Source organism: Neophocaena asiaeorientalis, unplaced genomic scaffold (assembly GCF_003031525.2).
Source record: "Neophocaena asiaeorientalis asiaeorientalis breed wild unplaced genomic scaffold, Neophocaena_asiaeorientalis_V1.1 scaffold689, whole genome shotgun sequence".
In the NCBI taxonomy this organism is placed as follows: domain Eukaryota; kingdom Metazoa; phylum Chordata; class Mammalia; order Artiodactyla; family Phocoenidae; genus Neophocaena; species Neophocaena asiaeorientalis.
This window is the reverse complement of record NW_020175666.1, coordinates 1,103,192-1,127,762: the sequence shown is the minus strand read 5'-3', so window position 1 is coordinate 1,127,762 and position 24,571 is coordinate 1,103,192. Positions and strand designations below refer to the sequence as shown.

The window sequence follows — 24,571 nt, the reverse complement described above, 5'->3', positions numbered from 1 at the left end:
TTCGCGCTTCAGGGTCTCTTGACACGCCCCTGAGCCTCCAGCAGCGTTTTGTTGAGATTCCTGCTCGCCTCCTTGCAGTTGGAGGAGAGGGAATCGAGTGCACGCACAACCCCCCTGAGAAAAGGTGGAAGGAGCCCTTCAGGACCAACGACTGTTCGGAGCCCTTTCCCATTTGGGGGGGCTGGGGGGAGCAGAGGGCGAGGCTGGATCCCGGAGACTCGGGAGACTAGTATAAACAATCCCCCTTTGGCGGGATGGGAGCCACAGGGCTTCTGTGGCTGCTACTGCTGCTGCTTTCACCGGCAGCCTCAGGCTCCGGGACCGGGACCGAGACCGGCCAGCGCGTGGGTTCACCAGCCATGGGGTCGGCGCTGCAGCCCCGGGAGCCGCTCAGCTACTCGCGCCTGCAGAGGAAGAGCCTGGCGGTGGACTTTGTGGTACCCTCTCTCTTTCGCGTCTATGCTCGGGACCTGCTGCTGCCGCCGCCGTCCCCTTCGGAGCCGAGGGCCGGCCGGCTGGAGGCGCGCGGCTCGCTGGCTCTTGACTGCGCCCCACTGCTTAGGCTGGTGGGGCCACCACCCGGCGCCAGTTCTCCCGCCCCGGCCCGGGCATGGACGCTGTCCAGGGTGCTGAAGGGAGGCTCGGTTCGCAAGCTCCGGCGCGCCAAGCAGCTGGTGCTGGAGCTGGGAGAGGAGGCGATCCTTGAGGGCTGTGTAGGGCCCCCAGGGGAGGCGACTGCGGGGCTGCTCCAGTTCAACCTCACTGAGCTGTTCAGCTGGTGGATTCGCCACGGCGAAGGACGGCTGAGGATCCGCCTGATGCCCGAGAAGAAGGCGTCGGAAGTGGGCAGAGAGGGAAGGCTGTCCGCTGCGATCCGCGCCTCCCAGCCCCGCCTTCTCTTCCAGATCTTCGCGACCGGGACCGGTGAGCAGCTCCCGCCCGAGCGTTTCGGGATTTGGTTTCTTACAGGCATCAATTTGCAACCACTATCAACTAACCCTCGTTTCCAAAACCTCAGCCTGCGGTTCTTAGCTTTCTTTCCTCCTTCCACAAACCTCCTTCCCCAGTTAGACTGTATTTTCTTATTTTCTCCCTGAACGCAGTCACTCCCCAAGGGACTCTCCTTTCCTCCCCAGCAACCAAGTTGGGAAAAAAGTTTCCTGTTCTTGGAAGAATAACTCTTTCTACTGACTTTACACAGGGTCTCAGCCAAGATTGGATGCCCTTCTTCTGGGGCTCCTGGGACAGTTGAAATCCCTCTAGTCTGTGTTCTGAGAGCTTGGTTCTAGATCTCAAAACTGTTGCCCTTCTTCTTTTCGCTTTGTTCCTCTTCCTGGCCTCCACAGATTTTGGAAATGTGATACACTTTCTCATGGAATATAGAACTCCTTTTCATATTACTGAATCCCACCCAGCTATCCCATCCAAATGTTGGCTTACCTAGAAATTGCCTCTTCTTCATTAATTCATTCTGCTCTCCACCTAACCCCAGGCTGCTATCCACTCACAGACTCTTGTTCTTCCTCTCAGATGTGTTGGGAGAGCCCTAGAGGAACTAAGGGACAGGGGACAGGAGGGAGCTGTGGAGAGAGGGAGCAAAGTTGCCAAGATTGTTTCCTTTGGGGAGTCACTCTGAAGCCAGGAAGAGACAATAGTTGATTTCCCTTTCTTTCCCTGTCCCCAGTGCCTTCTCTCCAATTCTTAGCTTGAATATCTACAGCAACAGATCTGGATGACAGTCTCTGGCAGGCCTGTTTCACTGCAGATCTCTCTTCTGGAGACTCCTGAAATGGGGTTTCTGTTTCATTTACTCTCATTTTCTTCCCATATTCACTGAGTTGGGGGTGTTTATGCAGACACTTACTTCTACCTCTTCCCATAATATCCATTGACTGGGAAAACCAGGTGGCTTTGAATGGATGTTTCTCTTGTAAGACCATTGGGGAAAGGCTTGTCAATAAAATACACAATGTAAGTGAATGAGAAAGCACAGAAAAGAAAGCATGACTTTTAAAAGCCTACACTAATTTCATTGGGCAAAACCCAGCATCTTTTCTGTCATTTTTGTTGTCAGAAATAAATGAAATTCTTATGCTCCACTGGTTACTAATGTCTTGTATTCATTGGATGGAAAGCATTGAAAAAAAGCCCATTGTAGAGCTACAAGTATCTCCCATGCTTGTCCCAACACACACACATGCTCCCACATATACCCAATAGTCTAATACAGCAGGGATATTCAGAAGCTGAGGTTTCTCAGTCATTGCAGAGAAGGCATACTGGTATGTGGTCCGCATAGAAAACAGAGTCTGGATGCATATTTCAGCATTAGCATTAGCGGCATTGGCACCTAAAATGACCCCTTTGTGTTCAGTTTTGGAATTTACACTAGCTCATGGTAAGAGACAGGGTCTGATGAATTTGACAGTGCCTTCTGTGAACTGAGATAGGAGGCCAATACTGTTGTCTCACTACAGATAATTTTATTTTTTTGGAACTAATTTATTTATATATTTTTAAACATCTTTATTGGAGTATAACAGCTTTACAATGGTGTGTTAGTTTCTGCTTTATAACAAAGTGAATCAGCTATACATATACATATATCCCCATATCTCCTCCCTCTTGCGTCTCCCACCCACTCTCCCTATCCCGCCCCTCTAGGTGTTCACAAAGCACCGAGCTGATCTCCCTGTGCTATGCAGCTGCTTCCCACTAGCTATCTATTTTACATGTGGTAGTGTATATATGTCCATGCCACACTCTCACTTCGTCCCAGCTTACCCTTCCCCCTCCCCATGTCCTCAAGTCCATTCTCTACATCTGCATCTTTATTCCTGTCCTGCCCCTAGGTTCTTCAGAACCATATATATATATATATATATATAGGATTCCATATATATGTGTTAGCATACGATATTTTTCTCTTTTTGACTTACTACACTCTGTATGACAGTCTCTAGGTCCATCCACCTCACTCCAAGTAACTCAATTTCATTTCTTTTTATGGCTGAGTAATATTCCATTGTATATATGTGTCATATCTTCTTTACCATTCATCTGTCAGTGGACACTAAGGTTGCTTGCATGTCCTGGCTACTGTAAATATTGCTGCAATGAACATTGTGGTATATGACTCTTTTTGAATTATGGTTTTCTCAGGGTATATGCCCAGTAGTGGGATTGCTGGGTCATATGGTAGTTCTATTTTTAGTTTTTTAAGGAACCTCCATACACTACAGATACTTTTGTAAAGAACAGCTGTGCTTTAATGTTGTCTTGGCTTCTGTGGTTTATACATGCTACGTTCTCTTTTAGTGCTTAATGTTTTTGTAATGGATATAAAAATTATTTCTCTGGAAATGCAGATTTTCTTCCACTTTCATGTCTCTGAGCATGTCTGGAACCTTCCCATCATTTCTTGTTAAATGACCATAGGCTCTAGCAGTGTAGATGTTGATGATAGGCAAAAAGGGCCCTTTCTACAGCCCTGAACTTACCTACTATAAACAGGCAGGTTGCTTGAAATTATCAGTGTTGCCTGTGAAGAGTCACACGCTTAATGCTTTTGAAGAATATACTCCAGTCAAGCGTTAGATAGGGAGTTGAAGCTGCCGAGTGAGGGAGTTTCATGTAGAGATTAGTGTGCTCCAGGAGCTGCTCTGCTACTGGCAGTAGGGAAGCACAATGAGCATCCCAAGTCCTCCGTCAGCAACACAGTCCGTTTGGCAGCTGGACCAAACCCTTACGCATCATTCGATACATCTAGCAATGGTGGTTTTAGAAAGAGCCAGGATTCTGCTATTAAAAGGCTAGAAATTTTGGCCAAGCATTTTTCATCAGGATTGGGATCAAATGTTTATTGATGGGATCAAATAAGACACTAAGTGTAACTGGATGAGGTCCCCATGACCTCCAGAGAGACAGACAGCTTAACTGAAAAGCGCTTCAGGCCTTGTGGTGACCACACTTGGAACAGGCTGGACTCTCCTGCTCTGAGACATATGCTGTCTGCAGTTAGGCAGCCGGCCATGCAGGACTAGAGGCCTAGCTTCTCGCTTTACCACTGCCTCCCCAACCTCATTTAGATACAGTCTCCACTTAAGATTCCCTGTGGAGGGAGTGGACACACCCTTCCATATCATGTTTCATGTTTGGGGCAGCATATACTATTGTGGTTTCATTCATTTTCTTGTATGAAAATTGAAGCTTAGGTTCTCACACTTGGATTGATTTTACTGTTTATCATGTTTGAGGAAATGGGTTTCTTCTTTTTATATAGGCTCTGATTTATAGAAAAGGCATTTACCTGTTCTGTGACATAGGATCTTCAATTAAGCAAAGGAAAATAGGCACAACTCGGTAAATTTCTCCCTGCTTCTGCCCAAGTAACTAGTGGTCTGGTCTAGAGGGGCGTAATCTTGCTGATGGGACTATCTGTGGGGAGGGAAGCGGAGAGGATGGGTCTTCTTCCACCCCTTGTGTTGAGGGGCCTGGGGCAGTCCATTTATCTCAGACTAAAGACAGGGTACCAAACCAGAGCAGGACCATGGCTAAGAATGTGGTAAAAAATGGAAGGCACCTAGTCAGGACAAAGCAATGCCTTCATATCATTTGCAGTTTGGGCTATCTGACAGAACAAAAGAATGTCTAAGAGGCCTTATAATGCATGACATGCTAATGTCTTTTCTTTGTGGGTTGTTTTGAATTCATAAATGGGATCAACATTTCGAAGTCTGAAGTAGTTCCCCAGAGCACCCATTCACCCATTCATGGAAAAGAGGTAGAGAGACAGCTTCTGGGACTGTACAAATGGTGTGCACTATCTTGGGACAGCCCAAACCACAAAAAAGTTGTCTGCCTGGAGGCTGCCACATTGCCCATAGCTCCACTTTGTAACCTGTTTTGTAGATGTTTTGACATCTTGCTTCTGCCATCCTCCATGCAGAGGCCTAGAGGATAATGACCTGTGGGGTAAGAGGGCCTGTTTCCCTGTTTCCAAGAAAGGGGATATATGATTTGGGACTTTATATGTACCATGGAGAGGCCTAAGCAATTCAGAGTAGGTGTATGCAATGCAACACCCCTTGACCCTTGACCTCACATAACTGTCAGTCCCTTCCCATTTCATTTCTGGAAAGGGCAAAGAGAGAGAAGGAAGATAAAGAGGAGAAACTGGAGCTCCCAGAAGGGATATCGGTTATTGGAGGTGAATTGGGAGGGTTGGAACTAGTCCAGAGAAGAGCAGGGAGCTGATTTAAGAGTGGAAGGGACTGATTTATGATGAAAGATGAAAAGAATTAAATATATATGGCTGGGCTAAGTGGTGATGAAGGGAAAGCCATGGTAACAATCTACAAATCTCTGAGGAGGGAAAGTGGCAGTGAAGAAGAAGAGTTATTTAGTGTGGCCCACAGAAGTAATAGGATGAGACTTTCGGAAGGAAACTTCAGGTTGGATATCAGGGAAACCTTATTTTCTGAAATTGATATTCCTCTGGCTATGGAATGGAATTCCAAGGGAGCAAAAGTGTAAGGTGAGATGTGGGTCAGACAAGCCACAGCATTCATAATTAATCAGTTCTGTATTTTCAAATGTTGGGAAACCGCAATAGGCAGGAGAGCCAGGATGGGGACCAGCGGCAGGAATCAGGATATTTTGGGTTACAACTCTTGAGATTCTCTGGGTATTGATGTTTCCAAGGGGAAAAGAAAATAACTGCATATGTAACTCTGAAGTTTGTCAGAAGTGCTTACAAGAAGATTGTTAGTATCTTGGAAAAAATATTTTGAAATTACAGAGTTTATTCTTCTCTGTCCCCAGATTAAACAGAGTGTTTCTCTGGGGTTTTGGTATATTCAGTAGGGGGAGGCACACTCACCTAGGACTATGCATCTAAGATGCATTTATAGGTGTGTGTGACATCAAGTCCTTGGGCAAGACAAAAGGTACCTGGGTCTTGAGAAGATGAGATCAGTTCTAGGTTTGGTGAACTCCTACCGGTACTGAAAATCCTTTGAAATGCTGAGAATATATACAGCTGTTTGAAAGATGGGATTCTTCTAAATCCAGTTGACCCTTTCACAAATTTACAAAAGAGAAATAAGATTCATAAGGGGTTTGTGTGTGAGATGTTGGAGGAGAGTGTTATCGTTAATATAAATGAGTGCTTTTATAAGGCAGTTTGTCTGCTGAAAGTGAAGAGGGATGGGCCTGCGGGTAGGAGAAGAGGAGAGTTGTGTGAGCAAAAGCTGCAGCCTACTGCTACTCTTTTTTTTTTTTTTTTTTTTGTGGTACGCGGGCCTCTCACTGTTGTGGCCTCTTCCGTTGCGGAGCACAGGCTCCGGACGCGCAGGCTCAGCGGCCATGGCTCACGGGCCCAGCCGCTCCACGGCATGTGGGATCTTCCCAGACCAGGTCACGATCCCGTGTCCCCTGCATCGGCAGGCGGACTCTCAACCACTGCGCCACCAGGGAGGCCCATACTGCTACTCTTAACATTACTGCCTGACAACTTCACTTCATAGAAATTTGCCCAGCCTGATTTATAAAAGACATTTTGCTTTTTTAAATAGCCATTCTTGATGTCCTATTACAGCTGTATGGAACTTTATAAATCACTTTAATATTTATTATTGTTAGCAATCCCACAGTAGGAAGAGCAAGTATTTGCTTTATTTTATAAATGGAGTAACTGGAATCCAGAAGTTTGATAACATTTTTTCAAGGACATTCAGATAGAAAGTTTTAGAACTAGAAACTTTCATTTATGTGTTGAGAGGTTATGAGTTGCTAGAGCATGTGATAGTAACTGACTAGGACCACAGATCCTGCCTTCAAATCAGAGCTCTTTCCACTACAGGAATCATCTCAAGGTTCATGTTACAAGCAACCAAGACATATAAATAGAGGAGAAGCTTTACATTATCTTTGTCAGAAGGCCATACAATAAATATTTGTTGGGCAATAGCCATGACTTGGAAATTTTTCTTAAAATCTTTTTTTTTTTTTGAAAGTTGTTTTGTTTATTTTTTAATTGAGGAGGAGAATTTTAAAAAATATTTATTTATTTGGCTGTGCCGGGTCTTCACTGTGGCACACGGGATCTAGTTCCCTGACCAGGGATCAAACCTGGGCCCCCTGCATTGGGAATGCAGAATCTTAACCACTGGACTACATTTCTTAAAATCTTTAAGGCCCAGTTTCATCTTTTGAAAAATGGGTATAGTAATAGTTCCTATCTCAAGATGTCGTCATGAATATTAAATTAGATGATGCATGTAAATCCTTAACCCAATGCCTGACACATCATAAACTGCTCCATCAATATGAACAGTTATAATTTTTCCTAGAAGCAGCAACACCCCAGCATCTGGTTGTATAGGTTGTGCACTCCACAATTCCAAGGGTTCTATATACATTTTAGCCTATTTGAATGGTGCCATCTGGAGTTGTGCAGTCCTCATGTGTGGCAATATGTGGCAACCCTGGCAGAAATTGTGGTACTGTGCATTCCCCATGCAACTAACTCCTAATACCTAAGAGATAAGAGGTGAGATCCAGTGGAAGTAGGGAGTGGCCAGGGTGGTAGTTTCTATTGTCCAATCATGGAAGGCCTGGTTTTCCCAGAAATATAGATGAGAAGGGGCGTTGAGGTGTGGTATTTACTTTATTCCTATCAACTATTATCCTCTTATAGGTCTTTTGACCTTGGATTCAGTCCAGAGATTTAAGTAGCATATTTACAATCCAATTCTTTGTTCTTCTGTAGAAATAAACCAAGCCTTAACTTTGTGAAAGTATGAAAACTAATGCCAAGGAAGAAAAAGATAGAGGCATTACAGAACAGTGGTTTTTAGATGGTGGATCTTCCCTGAGAGTGATCTGTGCAGTCCAGGCCCCACCATGTCCACAGACCTGCTGGACCACTGGCCTCTGATAACTCCTTTATTGTAATTAGCTGGAGCTGTGCCCTTCCTGTACACTTCTAGCTTCACTCTTCATTGTCATGTGGAGAGATGGAAAGTCCTAAATGGTAATGGACATGAGCCCATGAAAAGCAATTAAATCTTTGAAATTCCATGGAGACACATAGCCCATGGACTTGAATGGGAGGCTGACTTAGGAAAATATCTCAACCTAAAATAAGCTGTTAAGCATCTACACTGGTTTTTATAGGTGGTGGTTTTTTTTGTGAGCCAGAGATGAGCCATTGCCTCCAAAAGATGCACATGGACATCATCTGTGCTTGGGAGTAGAAGAAGATGGGTGTTGGTGAGGATGGTTATAGGTCCAGGGGTCATGTGGGGAGAGCTGCAAGGAGCCCTGTGGATGCCTTCTTCCTTAGAACCATTGCCTTGTCCTCCGATCTAGGTTGTGGCCAGTGTTTCTTAACCTAGTGATGACCTGGGCTCTTTCACACAGTAAAGGTGTGAGATAGGAGCAGTTAAAAGTGAGCGTTGGCCTGGGGGTGAGGTAGTGGAAGCGGGGAGGTACCCCAGTGCCTTTTTGGGTGAGCCACATTTCTCAGAACAACTTTTATTTTCTTCAGTAAATCTTGTGATGAAATTTCCAGCTGGACTGTTCTGAGCTTGGGTCCTTTCCCAGGGAAATTTTGTCAGATTCATTTGGTGATATAACCTAGGCATTCCAGAAAGTGGGAGGCCCCAGAACAGGGCAGGAGGAGAGCTCCCTTGGGGCAGATTCACCTAACCAAATGGTTAATTAAGAGTCTTTTTTCCTTGAATCGTCCCTTTCTGGCTAAGTAACAACAGGTGCATGAAGAGGTAGGCAGCCAGAATTCCCTGGAGTAAGGAAAATGCTAAAGGGTAGGTATGAAAAAAAAGTATGAAAGTAAAAAAAAAAGAAATCTAAGCATGCTTAAAGGAAATCAGGCAACTAGCCAAAAGAAATCAGAAGGAAAATCTAAGCCATTGGCTATATTTTTCTTTTTCTCTTATTTATGTTTTATTCAGTTTTCACTGGAATATAGGTTCATGAGGGTGGGCATGGGCAGAACTCCTCTATAGATCCTTTTTACATTCTCAGCCCAGATAATTAAAATAAATATTCTTCGGTGAACTGAACACTAGATTAGGAGCTAGGAGGCCTAGATTCTTTTATGATATTTTCCTTTATTGGATTTGAAATAGTGTGCAACTCCTTGAGCCTCTGGGTGTTTGTTCCTAAAGGAGATAATACAGATCTTGTCTTGACTACCTCATGGATTCGCTACGGGCATTGTATGAGATAACCTATGTGGAAGGCTTCAGTCTGGATTATTCAGGAATAAATATATAAGGCAGTAGAAAAAATGAATATACAAGATCATGAAAGGTACTAAGTTTCTGCTTTATCCATCCATGGTTTCAGCCAACCCTTGGCGTTAGGAGCAGCTGTACAAGGTCCCAGACTTTGAGGCAGGCCTTAAGTTTCAGTTAACAGCTCAGAAGAACTGAGAAGGGGTTGTGTAGCCCTTCCCCAAGGTTCCTAAAGTTAGATTCTTTCATTGAAATCAGTTTGCTCAATTCCAGAATTCTCTGGAAATGGATCTCTGGTAGTGGGACATAGGAACCTGTATTTTAGCGTCAGAAAATGATTTGTTTTTTAATTAAGGGACAGTAAATACAATAAAGTGGGTTGAGTGCATTGATCTTCTGTACAGCTTGATGATAATTCACATATACAACACCCATATAATCACTGTCCAGATGAAGATGCAGAACATTTGTAGCATCTCCAGAAAGCTTGCTCCTGTCCTTTTGCAGTCTGTATCCGCCCTCTAACTAAGGTAACCGTCCTTCTCAGCCATTAGTTTTGTCTATTTTTGAATTTCATGTAGATGGAACCATATCACATGTACTATTTTGTGTCTGGCTTTTTTTACTCAACATGATTTCTTTGGGGTTCATCAATGTCGTTGTGTGTACCAGCATTCTTTCTTTCTTTTTCTTAAATTGCTGCGTTGTATTCCTTTATATGAATATAACACCATTTATTTATACATTTTCCTATCAAGGAATTGGACTTGTGCAAAATCAAAAGTAAAATATCCTATTCTAAATAATGGGTAAAATAATAAGTCAAAGATTTGGGGTTGAAGCCCAAGGCTACTTATTTTCTTCTTTGAACTTCAGTTTTTCTTATTTGTAAAGTGAGAAAAATAATACCCACCTCCCAGGGTTACTGTGATAATTAAATAGGATAAGGCATGTAGTAAGCCCTGACACACAGTTGGTATTCAACAAGTGTTAGTTTTTTCCCCAGTTCTTGATTATATTTCTTCCATTGGTGGCCAGAATGGATTCTTCAAAAACTTCCTAAAGCAGGGAAGGGGGGGCCTTGTTACAAATGAGGTCATTAACTCACAGAGGGAAAAGTAACAACCAAGGACCATGTAAGTTACATGTAATAACTCTTAATTTTATTTTAAATAAGTAAAATATTTTAAATAAAATAAACATTTCTTGCACTCAGTCAAAATTAACAAATAAAATATTCAATAAATAAATCAAAAATTTCAAAACTCTTTGGTCTTATATTCAGGTCAAAGAAGAGAAAAAAATATAGAGCAGACAGAAAAAGGTGGGCAGAAACACAACAATATTTATATATATAAAGAGAGAAAAATGAGAATGACAGAGATATAAGTGGGGAAACTGAGAGAGGAATGTATAAGAAGAGGTAACCCAGGAAAATAGAGGGCAGGAATTATCTTCTGGACACTGAGATGCATAGATATAGAAAACGAGACCAAAAGAGTGACAGAAAGAGAAAGGGGAGAGGGAGAGGGAAGGAGGAAGGGAGGAACACTTGATTATTTTTGGTCTGGAAGGATTATTTTTGCCCTGGTGTCTGAACTTAGGACCAACATTATATAATGGTTATTTTCAATTTTATTGAAGTATAATTCACATATAATAAAATGCACCTGTTTGATTTGTTTGATAAATGTATACATCTGTGTAACCACCGTCTTAATTATTACAGTATATAGAACATTTCCGTCAACCCCTAAAAGGTCTTTCTTGACCTTTTGCAGTGAACCCCCTGTATGTCCTGCCCTAGGCAATGTCTGATTTTATTTCTATCGCAGTAGATTAGTTTTGTCTGTTCTGGAGGTTCATATAAATGGAGTCATACAGTATATTCTCTTTTGTGTCTGGCTTCTTTCGCTTAGAATTCCAATGCTTTTAAGATTTTGTTGTGTAGTTGTGTGTATTAGTAGTTTGTTTCTTTTTATTGCTCAGTAGTATCTCATTGTATGAACATACAAGTTGATCCTTGAACAACATGGGTTTGAAGTGCGAGGGTTCACTTATATGTGGATTTTTTTCAACAGTAAATACTACACAGTCCGCAGTGGTTTGAATCCACTGATGTGGAACGACAGATATGGAGGAACTGAACCCTGTATTGGGAGGGCCAAATATAAATTATATGCAGATTTTCAACTGTAAGGTGGGTAGGTGCCCCTAATTTCTGCATTGTTTAAGGGTCAACTGTATTACAATTTATTTATCCATGCATCTGTTGATGGACCATTAAATTGTTTCAATTTGGGGCTCTCGTGACTAAAGCTGTTATGAACATTTTGTGTATAATTCATTTTGTGGACATATGTTGTCACTTCTCTTAAATCAATTATGGAATTGTTGGATTGTATGGTAAATGCATGTTTAACATTATTAGAAATTGAAAAACTATTTTCCAAGGTAGCTGTACCATATTATACTCTCGTCAGTGATGTATGAGAGTTTTACTTGCTCCATCCACACCCTTGAAAATACTTGGTATTGTCAATGTGTGGTGGCATTTCATTGTGGTTTTAATTTGTATTTCTATGTATTGGTTATCCAACACTGCATAGGAAATCACCCCCAAAGTTAGTGGCTCAAAATAGTAGTAAATAATTTATTATCTTTTACAGTTCCTGTGAGTTAGGAATTTGGGAAAAGCCTGACTTGGTGCATTTTGCGTGGAGTCTCTCATTGTGGGCAGATATCAGCCGAAACTGCAGTCATCTTAAAGCTTGACTGTGGCTGCAGAATTTACTTACAAGGTGCTTTGCTCACATGGCTGGCCATCTGATGCTGGCTACTGATGAGGCCTCAGTTCTTCACCAGGTGGTCCAGTCCACAGGACTGTTGGAACATCCTTGTGACCTGGTGTCTGGCTTCCCTCAGACTGAGCTTCTATTGAGGTGATCATATGGTTTTTCTACTTCTACTTTATTTTTTTGAAAAATATGATGAACTACAGTATTTAATGTTCAAATGTTAAATTAGCTTTAAATTCCCTGGATAAACCCCACATGGGCATGACTTATTCTCCTTTTTTTTGCTGTACTCGGGCCTCTCACTGTTGTGGCCTCTCCCGTTGCGGACCACAGGCTCCAGACGCGCAGGCTCAGAGGCCGTGGCTCACAGGCCCAGCCGCTCCGCGGCATTGGGATCTTCCCAGACTGGGGCACGAACCCGTGTCCCCTGCATTGGCAGGCAGACTCTCAACCACTGCGCCACCAGGGAAGCCCCAGCTGGAGTGTTTTTAATTACTAAGTAGATTTATTTAATAATTATAGGATTATTCAGATTATCTGTTTATTTTTGAGTGAATTTTAGTAGTTTGTTTGTATCCTTAAAGTAATTGGTTCATTTCATCTTATTTGTTGAATTAATGCAAGTTAGGTTGTTCATAATATTCCCTTTTTTTTTTATGTCTGTAGGGTCAGTAGTGATGTTCCTTCTTTTACTCTTGATGCTGGTAATTTGCATCATCTCCCTCTTTTCTTTGTCATCATTCTGGCTAGAGAATGACCAATTTACCAATTTTATTGAATTAAAAAAAAACTTTTGTGATACTGATTTCTTCTATATTATTTTTCTTATTCAAATTTCATTGATTTCTGCTCTGGTTTTATTATCTTTCCTTCATTTTGTTTGCCTTGGGTTTAATTTGCTCTAATTGTTTCTAGTTTCTTAAGATCATTGATGTGAGATTTTTTCCCTCTATTTCAAATATAATCATGTAATGCTAAAATTTCTCCCTAATAACTGCTTTAGCTGCATCGTACAAATTTCTTTATGTTGTAATGAAATTTCATTTACGTTCAATTAAAGTATTTTCTAATTTTCCATTTGGCTTTCTCTTTGACCCATGGTTATATATAAGTATGTTTTATTTCTTAATATTTGGAGGATTTTCCAGATATCTTTCTTTCACTGATTGCTAGTTCAATTCTGATACGGTCTGAGAATATATTTGGTTTGCTTTCAATAATTTAAAATTTGTTAAGGTTTATTTTATGGCCCTTATCTTGCTGAATTTCCATGTATACTTGAAAAGAACATGTTTTCTGTTATGTTGGGTGGAATGTTCAATCAATGTCAATTAGGTCAATTTGGTTAATAGTGTTGTTCAGGTCTTTTATATCCTTGGTTTTCTGTCTGTTATATGTGTCACCAATAGAGGAGTGCTAAAGTCTCTAGGTTTTTGTTTGCCTCTTTCTCCTTTCAATTCTATCATGTTTTGTTTCTCTATTTTGAAGCTCTGTTATTTTGAAGCTCTGTTATTATGTGCCTACACATTTAGGATTGGTATGTATTCTTCATAATTTGCCTCTTTGATTTTATGCAATATCTCTTTTTATCTCTAATGATATTCATATTTTGAAGTTTCTTTGATATTAATATAGCCATTCAGCTTTCTTTTGATTAGTGCTAACATGGTATATCTGTTCTATCCTTTTACTTTTAATCTATATATTTATTTAAAGTATATTTCTTATTGAAAACGTATGGTTGGATTTTATGTGTTTTTTTAAAATTCAGTCTCACAATGTCCATCTTTTACTTGGTGTGTTAGACCACTTGTATTTAACGTTATATTTGATATGGTTGGATTTAGATCTACAATTTTTATTATTATTATTATCATTATTATTCTCTCTTTCTGGTTTTTGTTTTTCTCTTGTCTCTTTCCTGGCACCTTTTGAGTTAGTTGAATATTTTTCAGTTTTACTTTATCTATTTTTTTGCTACATCTTTTTCTATTGTTATTTTAGTATTTGCTCTTGGAATTTTATATATGTATAGACTTTCACAGTTTATTTTGAGTTGACAGTTTACTACTTCAAGTAAAATATGGAAGGCTTACAACTATATATGTCCCTTTATCCACCCCCTTAATATTATAGTTGTCATATGTGTTATATCTACATAACTTAAAATCCTGCTAGACAATATTTACAATTTTTTCTTTCAGCAGTTATTTGTATTTTAAATAACTTAAGAGGAGAAAACTTGTCCTTTATATTTACTCAGATACATACCATTTCTTTTGTTTTTCCTTCTTTCTTAAAGCTCCAGATTTCCCTATTTTATCATTTTCCATCAATCTAAAGAATACCCTTTTGAATTTCTTTTAGAACAGGCCTTCTGGTAACAAATTCTCTTAGGTTTTCCCTTATCTGAATGTCCTTATTCCCCCTTCGTTTATGAAGAATATTTTTACTGGGCACAGAGTTCTGGGTGGACAGTTCTTTTCTTTTTGCTCTTTAAGAATGTTGTTCCTCTCTTTCATAGTTTCTGGTGAGCGTTCTGTCATTAAATTGTTCTTCCCTATATGTAGCTATTTTCAAGATTTTTCCTTTGTCATTGGTTTTCAGAAGTTTTATTATGATGAATCTGTGCATGAAATTTTATTTGATTCTCTCCTCTTTGCAATTTGTTGAGATTCTTGATCTGTAAATTTAGGTCTTCCATGATATTTGGGGAGTTTTTTAGCCATTATTTCCTTTTTTTTCCCCTGTACCAATATCTTTCTACTCCCCTATGGTACTCTAATTGCACAACTGTTAGACCTTTTGATATAGTCTCACATGCTCTTGAGGCTCTGCTCATTTATTTTTTCAAAATTTTTTTCTTTCAGTTCTGCAGATTGGACAGTTTCTATGATTTGTCTTCAAGTTTACTGAATCTTTACTCTGTCATCTCCATTTTGTGATAATTTTTTATTTTAGATATATTTTTCAGTTTAAATTTTCCATTAAAAAATTTCTGTTTACCTACTGAGAACCACCTTTCCATCTCTTTTCCAGAGTGTTTATGTTTACCTCATGGAACATAGTTATAACAGCTTCTTTAAAGTCTTTGATAATTTCAGCAACTGATCATCTTGTTTTTGGCATCTGTTGATTATCTTTCTCCTTAAGAATTGGTCACTTTTTTTGTTCTTCTTTACATATTGTGTAGTTTTAGGTTTCATCCTGGAAAATTTGAACATTATGTTGTTTGGTCTGACACTTGAGTGTGGTTTAAACATTAGTTTTGTTCTTAAAGCCTTTGTTTTGTTGCTTTGAGTCTGTCCACACAAGTGCCGCTCACAGGTGAGCTGGAACCTTGGGTCATTTTCTTTACAGAATTAACATATTTCCTTCTCCATCTCTCTCCTCTTCTAGATTTTCCTTAAACTCAGTTTTACCCACTTGTACAACTGTGGCACAACTCCTGCAACTAGGGTTGCCTTCAGGCAAAACAGATAAAGAGAAACAAAACAGGGATTCTCTCCATACTCTTTGGCCTGAAGGGGTCCCTTCTACCCAGTCTTCTGGCCTGAAAGATGTGTTTTTTACAGGGTTTCTGTTAGAATTTTGGCTGCTGACACCACCAGCTAAGCTAGCTCTCTTGAGGGCTTATCGTGAAATGAGAAAAAAAGAGAAGAACAAGCAAAGAAGTGGAGACCTCCCTCCATACCCTCTGGATCACAGGGCCCTTTTCCTGGCCTTTTGGCCAGAAAGAAAGGATTTCTCCAGGTATCCTTATGAGTTGCTTTTCCAAGTTTTGACTTTCTTCCTCAATATTTCTGGTTTCATTTACTTTTCAGAGTCCCTTGATAGTTGTTTTTGTATTTTGTCCAGAGTTTTTGGTTGTCAGCTGCAGGATAATAGGATTTAGTGGGCTTACTCCATCTTGGCTGTAGTAGAAGTTCCTTGTTCCTTTTTGCGTTCAATCTACAATATTTTTCTTTCATCCATTAATATTTAGTGTTGTACTATTCTTCTGTATTTAAATTTGCTCAGATTCTGTTTGCTAAAAGTGTCTTTATTTTGCTTTTATTTCGGAAGATTTTCACTGGATATACTTTTAGGTTGATAGCACTTTAGTATTGTCCTATTGTTACATGGTTTGCATTGTTTCTGATCAGAAATCAGAGAAATTTTTATCTGTATTTCCCCTTCTGTTTCCCTCCCTACCATCCCATGGTTGCTTTAGGATTTTGCATTTATCATGGGATTTCAGCAATTTGATTATTATGTGTTTTGTGGTTTTCTTTATGTTTTTCTTGCTTGGGATTTGCTGAGCAACTCTTGGTTCTGTAGGTTTATAGTTTTCATCATATTTGGAAATTTTTCAAACATTTTTTCTGCTCCCTATTCCTAAGAATCTAATTACAATTATGTTATACAATTAATGTATTCCCACACTTCATTAAAGGTCTGTTAATTTTTTTTCAGCCCTCTTTCTCTCTCCACTTTTGTCTGGATAGATTTTTTTTGCTTGTTTTAAAGTTCATTCCCTTTTTTTAAACAATAAATTTATGTATTTATTTATTTGTTTATTTTTGCTGCGTTGGGTCTTCATTGCTGCGCACAGGCTTTCTCTAGTTGCAGCGAGTGGATGCTACTCTTCATTGCAGTGCGAGGACTTCTCATTGCGGTGGCTTCTCTTGTTGCGGAGCACAGGCTCTAGGCACACGGGCTTCAGTAGTTGTGGCACATGGGCTCAGTAGCTGTGGCTCACGGGCTCCAGAGCACAGGCTCAGTAGTTGTGGTGCACGGGCTTAATTGCTCCATGGCATGTGGAATATTCCCAGACCAGGGCTCAAACCTGTGTCCCCTGCATTGGCAGGTGGATTCTTAACCACTGCACTACCAGGGAAGTCCAAAGTTCATTCCCTTTTCTTCTACAGCGTCTAATCTGCTGATAAACCAGCCCATCTAATATATTTTCAGTTTTGATATTATATATATTTTTAGCTCTAAAATATCTACTTCCATTTATGTTTCTCTCCTCATTATGTTTATGTTTTTTTAAAAGTCCTGAACATATTTATAATAGCTGCTTTAAAGTTCTTTCTGAGGTAGTCTGGTACCATGGGAAAGAGCACAGCCATTAGAATCAGACTTCCTGGGTTCAGATCTTAGCCTTAATGCCTAGAAGCTGGGCTGATCGTAGGCAAGTTACTTATTAACCTTTCTGGGCTTCAGTTTCCTCAAAATGGTACAAAGAGATTATCTCTCTTGGAGGGCTGTTGTGAGAATAAATGAGATAATACCTAAAGCTCTTAAAGCAATAGTGCCTTGCACATAATAAGCACTCAATAAACATTGACTGTTATAATTTTTAAGTTACTTTCTGCTTATTAAATTATTTCTGTCATTTCTGTTTCTATTGACCAGTTTTTCTCTTGCTTAAATGTCACATTTTCCTGCTTCTTTGTATACCTAGTAATTTTTTATTGGATGTTGCATATTACAAATATTACATTGTTGAGTATGTGGATTTTGTTGTCTTCACTTAAAGACTGTTAACTTTTGTTTGCCAGGCAGTTAATTTACTTGCCCATCAATGTGATACTTTCGAGGATTATTGTCAAGTTTTACTAAAGGAGTTTAGAGGAGCCTTTATTCTATGGTCAATTTAGATTTTGTCTTAAGATTTGGCCTTTCTACGGTCTGCACTGAAAGCCTTAAGTGTTCAATGAGGTTTTCTACTCTGGTTATTAAGCACTTAAACATTTCCCAGTTCTGTGTGAGCTGCAGAAGTTTTTCAGCTTGCACTTCCCTCAGAGATGTTCTTTTCCTGGTAACTATTCTCTACCCAGCCTTGTGTAATCTCATCCTATGAATGCAACTTAATACTCAGCCAAAGACTCAAGGGGACCCCTGTGCAGTTTTTTGGAGTGTTTTTATCTCTCTCCATCTAGATGTTCCTTCTCTGGTTTGCTCCCTGATAATTCAAGCTGCATCAGCCTTCCCAAACTCTGCTGTCTATTACCTCAGGCCTGTGAGACCACCTTGCTCTATTTGGATCTATCCTTCCTGTATCAGGGTGTGGTAAATGCCTCCAGGCAGAAAATCAGGGCAGTGCTAAGGCCTACCACATTTTATTTTCCCTCTCTCAAGGATTATAATCCTGTGCTACTGATTATCCAATAGAAACAGTTTTTTTGTATATTTTGTCAGCTTTTTATAATTTAACAGCTTTTTATGACAGAAGGGCTAATCCAGTGCTTGTTGAGTACTCCATCATGGCTGGGCATCTGTATGATGAATTTGGAGATCAGAGTCATATTGGTTTGTTTCCAGAGAAACAAACCCCATGTAAAAAGATGTGAAAAAAGAGGGAAGAAAAGTGAAGGGAAAAAATACAGAAGACCTAGTTTCTATGTTGTTGATTCCCAGCAGTAGATCCACAGAGAATCTCTCTCCCACATTTTCCCCTGGCTCCAGGCACACCCAGAGTTGTCCATCTCCTGCTGCCACCAGTAGCACAACCGGTCCATTTTACTCAGTGAGCGCATTTTGATTCCTTCTTCCAGGTTTTAGGTTTAAAAGCACAGGGAAAGACCACATTTCTAACCAAAGATGGAAGAGAAAAGGGTCTCTTTGAAACTGATCAAATGCAGTTAAGGCAGAATGTACAATTGACATACCTTTGATTAACCTTTACCTAGAGAGAAATGATTGGTGATTAAGAATTAGATGAGGTGAATAATTATATCAGGAATCTACCTTCGAAGAAATCTCTTTCAGCACTAGAGAAAATGTTGATAAAACACATATAGATATAGATGAGAGGGCGCACCAAAGAGAAATCAGACAAAGGAATTCTTTTTATGCATACCTGTAAGTTTGGACTTTTGCCTGAGGAAATGCTATTTATTGGTTTGTTTTTGTACTGAGCACTTACCAAGTTGAATGAAATACAATCTCTTTCTCCCAGGAGGAGTTCACAACTAGCTGGGGAGAAAAGGCAGACAAGCCATGCTAATAAATAACTCCAGTGAAAGGTATCACTTGAATGGTGGACAAATGATACAAGTGGTTATAGTGGTTCAGTGGAGGCTTGGAGAGGTCAGTTCCTGCTGGGGTGATTAGGGACAGGTTCAATCTGTACCTCCAGATCCCCAAAACCGTTCCTTTACAGTCTGATGAGCTCCACTTGTTCAGTGCATGATAGGAGAGGTGAAGTTCCTCTGAGACAGGAAATTATACCTCTGAAATTTTAGAAAGAATAAACTTATTACCTTTTGGCAGGGAGTCAAGTCAAAGGATATCTACTGAGAATGATGGTTTTCTTTTGGGATTACGATAGAAGTGAGTTAGAAGAAACATCCAGAAGGAGGTGATTTGAGAGGTCTTGGAGTGAGTACGTAATTAGACTTGAAAAAGAGAAGGGCAAAGGACCTTTCAAGTTGGGGCAATAACAGAAAATAATGCCCAGAGGAAGAACAACTGGTTAGAGAGAGAAAGAGAGAGAGACAGACTGACTCTGTGGGGTGTATGTGTGTGTGTGTGTGTGTGTGTGTGTGTGTGTGTGTGTGTGTGTGTGTTAAGAAAGTAGAACTAGCTGGAACAGAAAGGTCTAAGGAGTATTGGGGGTTGAGGGGATGGGTACTGAGTCAGATACTCTGAATTGGATGTGGGACTGCCTTATTGAGTCAAGAATTTACATTTGATGCTGAAGAAATCAGAAAGTGTTCAGTTCTTGAGAAGGGGTGATGCATGTTGATTGCACGTTGACTGAAGATTCTTTGGGAAATGTAGTTTAGTTATGGGTTTCAGGCCTGGACCACAGGGAGGGCTGGTAGTTGGATCTGAGCCCTGAGAGGCTGTCCCACTGGCTCAGGAATGAGGGACTCAGAGACACCGAGATGTGAGGGAAACAAATAGGAAGAAGTCAAAGGTCTAAGGTTTTGGGCCAGGGACGCTGTAGACTGGTAGTGTTACTGATAAAGCAGACAGTTAGAATGAGGATCTGGTCTGGGGGAGAGTGGCTAGCATGATAGCAGTTGTAGTGAGCATCTATCTGAGGATCAGGTTATCTGGTATGCACATGGAGATGTGGAGTGGAAACAGGAACAAGTGAGAGGTCCAGACAGAAGATATGGATGTGGGAGCTATTTACATGGAAGGAAGGTCACACCTAAGATTTAAGAAGGCTCAGAATTAGGCAGTAGAATGGAGTCAATGATGTTATCAGAAAGAACTTTGTTACAAGAAGTAAGAGAGGCCGCTGGATTGTGTGGTGTCATGGAAACTGAGGGAGACAGATGTTCCATAGATGAGTAGAAAGGTCATTGTGTTTGACCAAGAGCCTTCTGGAGAGCAGTCATAGGCACAAGGAAGTTTAGAGGCAGTGCTGAGAAATTGGAGCAAAATGTGCTTACGTAGTAGTTCAGGGAGTCTATCTGTGAAAGGAAGAAGAGAAGAGAAAGAGACTGAGATGTCCGTGATGTTAGAGGGTTTAGCAGAATGAAGAAAGGGTGTGTGAAGGATAGATAAACTTCTTAATGTTGAAAATCAGAAGGGGAAAAGCTAAAGAAAAAGGAAGCTTCAGGTACCAGAAAGAAAGGGGATAATTGTGTAGCAAGACCACTCAATCTAGGCATTGCAGACTCTTATACAGGCCTCAGATGCCATTCCATCCAGGCTCTGTCTGCTTCTGCAGTCTCTTCTTTACTAGTGTTACTGCCATTTCATCTTTTAAAATATGTCTGGGGGATGGGGAATCACTATTTTATGAGGCTGCCCTGTGCTTGCTGGACAGATCTGTTGGAAAAATATTTAATACTGGCTGAATTGTACTCCTCCATAACTTAATACTAATGGTAACAGCTACCATTGAACAGTTTTACAGGTTACTGTATTTAGTCTTCACTTTAACACAGTAAGGTTGATTTTATTATTATTCCCATTTTATTAGTTATTCCCAGATAACTAAGGCTCAGAGAGGTTAAGTCACTGGCCAAGGTCACATAGCTAAGGAGAGAAGGACCCAGTATTTGAATCGCAACCAGTTTAACTCTGCCCCTATAATCACTATGTCTTATTGCTCCTACTTGTGACTGTTATTCGTTCCCCAAGTAGTGTCCTTTCTCCAATATGAGGGCCCTTTAAATGTTTAAAGTCAGTTATCCTACATATGCTGGATAATTTCCTTTGTCTCCTCCTTCTTTTCTTTCTCTTCCTTTCTCTCACCTTTTTCTTTTCTTTTTTTTTAAAATTGTTAATTCAACAAATAATTATTGAGCAGCTTCAGACTATCAGACACTGTGGTAGGTGATGCACAGATAGCAATGAATAAAACAGACCAAGGCTTTGCCCTCATGGGGTTTATAGACTGTGGAGGGAAGCGTATTGAGTGTGCAAATTAACAAATACATATATAATAAGAAAAGATGATGAATGCTGTGAAGAAAACAGACATTCTAGCCTCCCTTGTCAGTTTTCCTCATAAACTCTGGGTTTCAGAGTGCTCACTATGCTTCTTTCCTCCTGATGCCTTCTCCTCTTAAGGGGTGTCCTTCAGATGAGGACAGTTTCTGCTGCTGTGATCTGATCATTGTGGAGCACGTTGAGACTCTTAACTGGGAATCCTTGTGATACTGCAGCTTAGAGGTAGGAATGGGCAGAACCACAGGCAGGGGTGACTGGAGAGAGGACAGATGTGCAGAGGGCCACGCAGAGATGTAGGATGGAGAGCCCAGGAGTGGGGACAGATGGTTTCAATCCATTCCATGAAGTATGAGCAAAGGTCATGCTAAATAGATCACGAAGCCATGCATCCCCTCCCATTCCACAGATCCTGCCTTTCCCTTCATGCTCCAGCCCCTCTGAACCCACACATCTGCTTTACAAATGCAGCTGAGGAGGAAAGCACTGAATACTCATGTGTCACAATGGGCAGCTAAGGTCAGAAATGTGCTACGGGGAAAGGTTTCTCCCCTTTCTCCCTTTCCTCTTTCCTTCCTTCCCTTCTAGTCCCCTCCCCTCAGCCCTCCCCTACCTCTTTCCCTCCCTCCCTTGCTTCCTTCCTTCCTTCTTCCTTCCTTCCTTCTTTCCTACCCTCCTTCCTTCCTTTCATAGTATTAGTCTTAATACCATAGTTTGGAAGACTCTGGTTGGAGAAAAATGTCAAGAAGTACAAATGCAGATTTAATACATCTGACCTTTCTTCTCTTCAGAACAATAAATGTCAAATAGCTTAAAATGACAGCCAGGATGGCTAGAGATTATTTATGTCCTTAAATATTTAGAAACATAGTTTAGACTTAAGTATAATTTACATGAAGATTCTGACCAATGAGAATCATAAACACTTTTAAGGGACCAGCATAAGCAGTGATGTTTACATTTAAGAAAACAGAAAATGTTTTGAAAAAGCATTCTGAAAAATCAGAATAGAATGAAGTGGTGATTCCTGATAAGTAATGAGAACACTTGATAATATCAAGAAAGTATTTTGTGACACAAAATTGTGTTTGGGTTTTTTATATCTGCGTGGTGTGGTTTGGTAGCATTCCAGAGAAAGACCTACAATCCACATGTCCTGTCCTTTGATTAAATACAAAATATTATATATATGCATTTTTACTTGAATCACTTATCCCCATTTTACGAAAGATGTTTTACTGTTAAAACAGAAGGAGGGAGAATTATCTTGCTCCAGCTGTGTAAATCCTGATAGAAGTATATAATCCTTCAGCCTGTGGAGGGTGTCATTCTTTACTCTACCTCATACTCAATTATCATCAGAAGCAGCAGCGTCCCTTTTAGAGTAGAGACTCTGAAAGGTGTTTTATGTTTTAAATAACAGCCACATGGCACAGGGATATCAGCTTGGTGCTTTGTGACCGCCTGGAGGGGTGGGATAGGGAGGGAGATGCAAGAGGGAAGAGATATGGTAACATGTATATGTATAACTGATTCACTTTGTTATAAAGCAGAAACTAACACACCATTGTAAAGCAATTATACCCCAATAAAGATGTTAAAAAAAATAACCATGAACATTAGTTAACCCGTTTACTTCTGAAATGACACATCATTTGCATTGCAAATAGAATCTGAAGTTAGTTCTGGTTCTGGTACTCAACTCCAGAACTTAGAAGTTCATAAAGTAGTGAGACAATAACATTTTTCTGCTCCTGGAAGTCTCATCTGTAAAATAGAGATTATGTAATAATAGAGATCATTATAGCACTTGCTTTATAGGGTCCTTAGGAGGAGTAAATGAGATAATTAAAAGAAGAGTTTAGTACAGCACCTGCCACATGGTTAAAGGACTGAAAATATTATTTATTATCTTCTATTTTAGTATTGTTGTTTTATTAATAAAACAATATTGTTGTTTTATTAATAAAAAAACTGTTTTTTTGTTCCTTCTTTTTTTATATCATCTTTGCTGAAATTTAGCTGTATTCAAAATTAGAGTTTATCCTTTATAAAATACATTTAAGCAAAGAACCCAAAAGAAAGCTGTAAATGTTGTAGACTAAAGCAGCCTATTTGCTCAAAGAGCTAAAGTCATCAGAAAATCAGTGCCATCCCATAGTACATTTCCTAAGAGTTCCATATGGATCCAGCAAATCTTTTCTTTGTTTCTTTTTTAACGTCAAATAATTTTAATTAAGTCATGAAGATTATTTCTAAACTCTTAAGATATTCACTCTAAGATCTTTTACTTTCATAGCAGAAAAAGTCCTTATTTCTATAATTAACTATGAAGTTTGAAAACCTATGTAAGTTGAGGCAGTGGAAGGAGGGAGGCAAGAGAGTTTTGGACCAGGAGTCATGGGATTATGTTTTCATTTTAGGATATGCTGACTTGTCCTATTTGAACCTAGGCAAATCACCTAAACGTTCTCAGTTGTAGTTTCTGTCATGTGAAATAAGTGAGTTCTAATCTCTACTATCCCTTTCCTATTAAAATTCTATGATTCAAACCTATTTCCAGGGCTGGTTTTTTGAAGCATTACTGGGAAGATCCTATTTCTATAAACAGTTGCAGGGTTAATTAGAATTTCACAGAGCAGTGATAGGAAATGATAACCTTCTCTGATTCTTATATGTTGGTAACTAGCAGATTTTGATAAGAATTGTTTACCTCTAACTAATATACCTTTTCTCCACATCTACACCAGCATTTGTTATTTTTGGTCTTTTTCATGATAGCCATTCTGACAGGTGTGAAGTGATACCTCATTGTGGTTTTGATTTGCATTTCCCTGATGACTAGCGATGTTGAGCATATTTTCATGTCCCTGTTGGCCATCTGTATGTCTTCTTTGGAAAAATGTCTGTTCAGGTCTTCTGCCCATTTATTAATTGACTCATTTGTTTTTTTGATATTGAGTTGTATGAGCTGCTTATACATTTTGGGTATTAACCCCTTATTAGTCATATCATTTGCAAATATTTTCTCCCATTCAGTAGGTTGTCTTTTCATTTTGTCAGTGGTTTCCTTTGCTATACAAAAGCTTTTAAGTTTAATTAGCTCTATTTGTT

General features: G+C 39.9%; 1 protein-coding gene across 1 annotated transcript in view; it reads left to right on the top strand.

Moving 5' to 3' along the window:
* Positions 1-254: 254 nt before the first annotated feature.
* The window catches only part of ALK (ALK receptor tyrosine kinase), a 714,463-nt gene continuing 690,146 nt past the window's right edge, over positions 255-24,571 (top strand). Inside the window, exon 1 of the mRNA XM_024731532.1 lies at positions 255-924. Within this exon, the coding sequence (XP_024587300.1) occupies positions 255-924 (670 nt within the window). The remainder of the gene's footprint in view (positions 925-24,571) is intronic.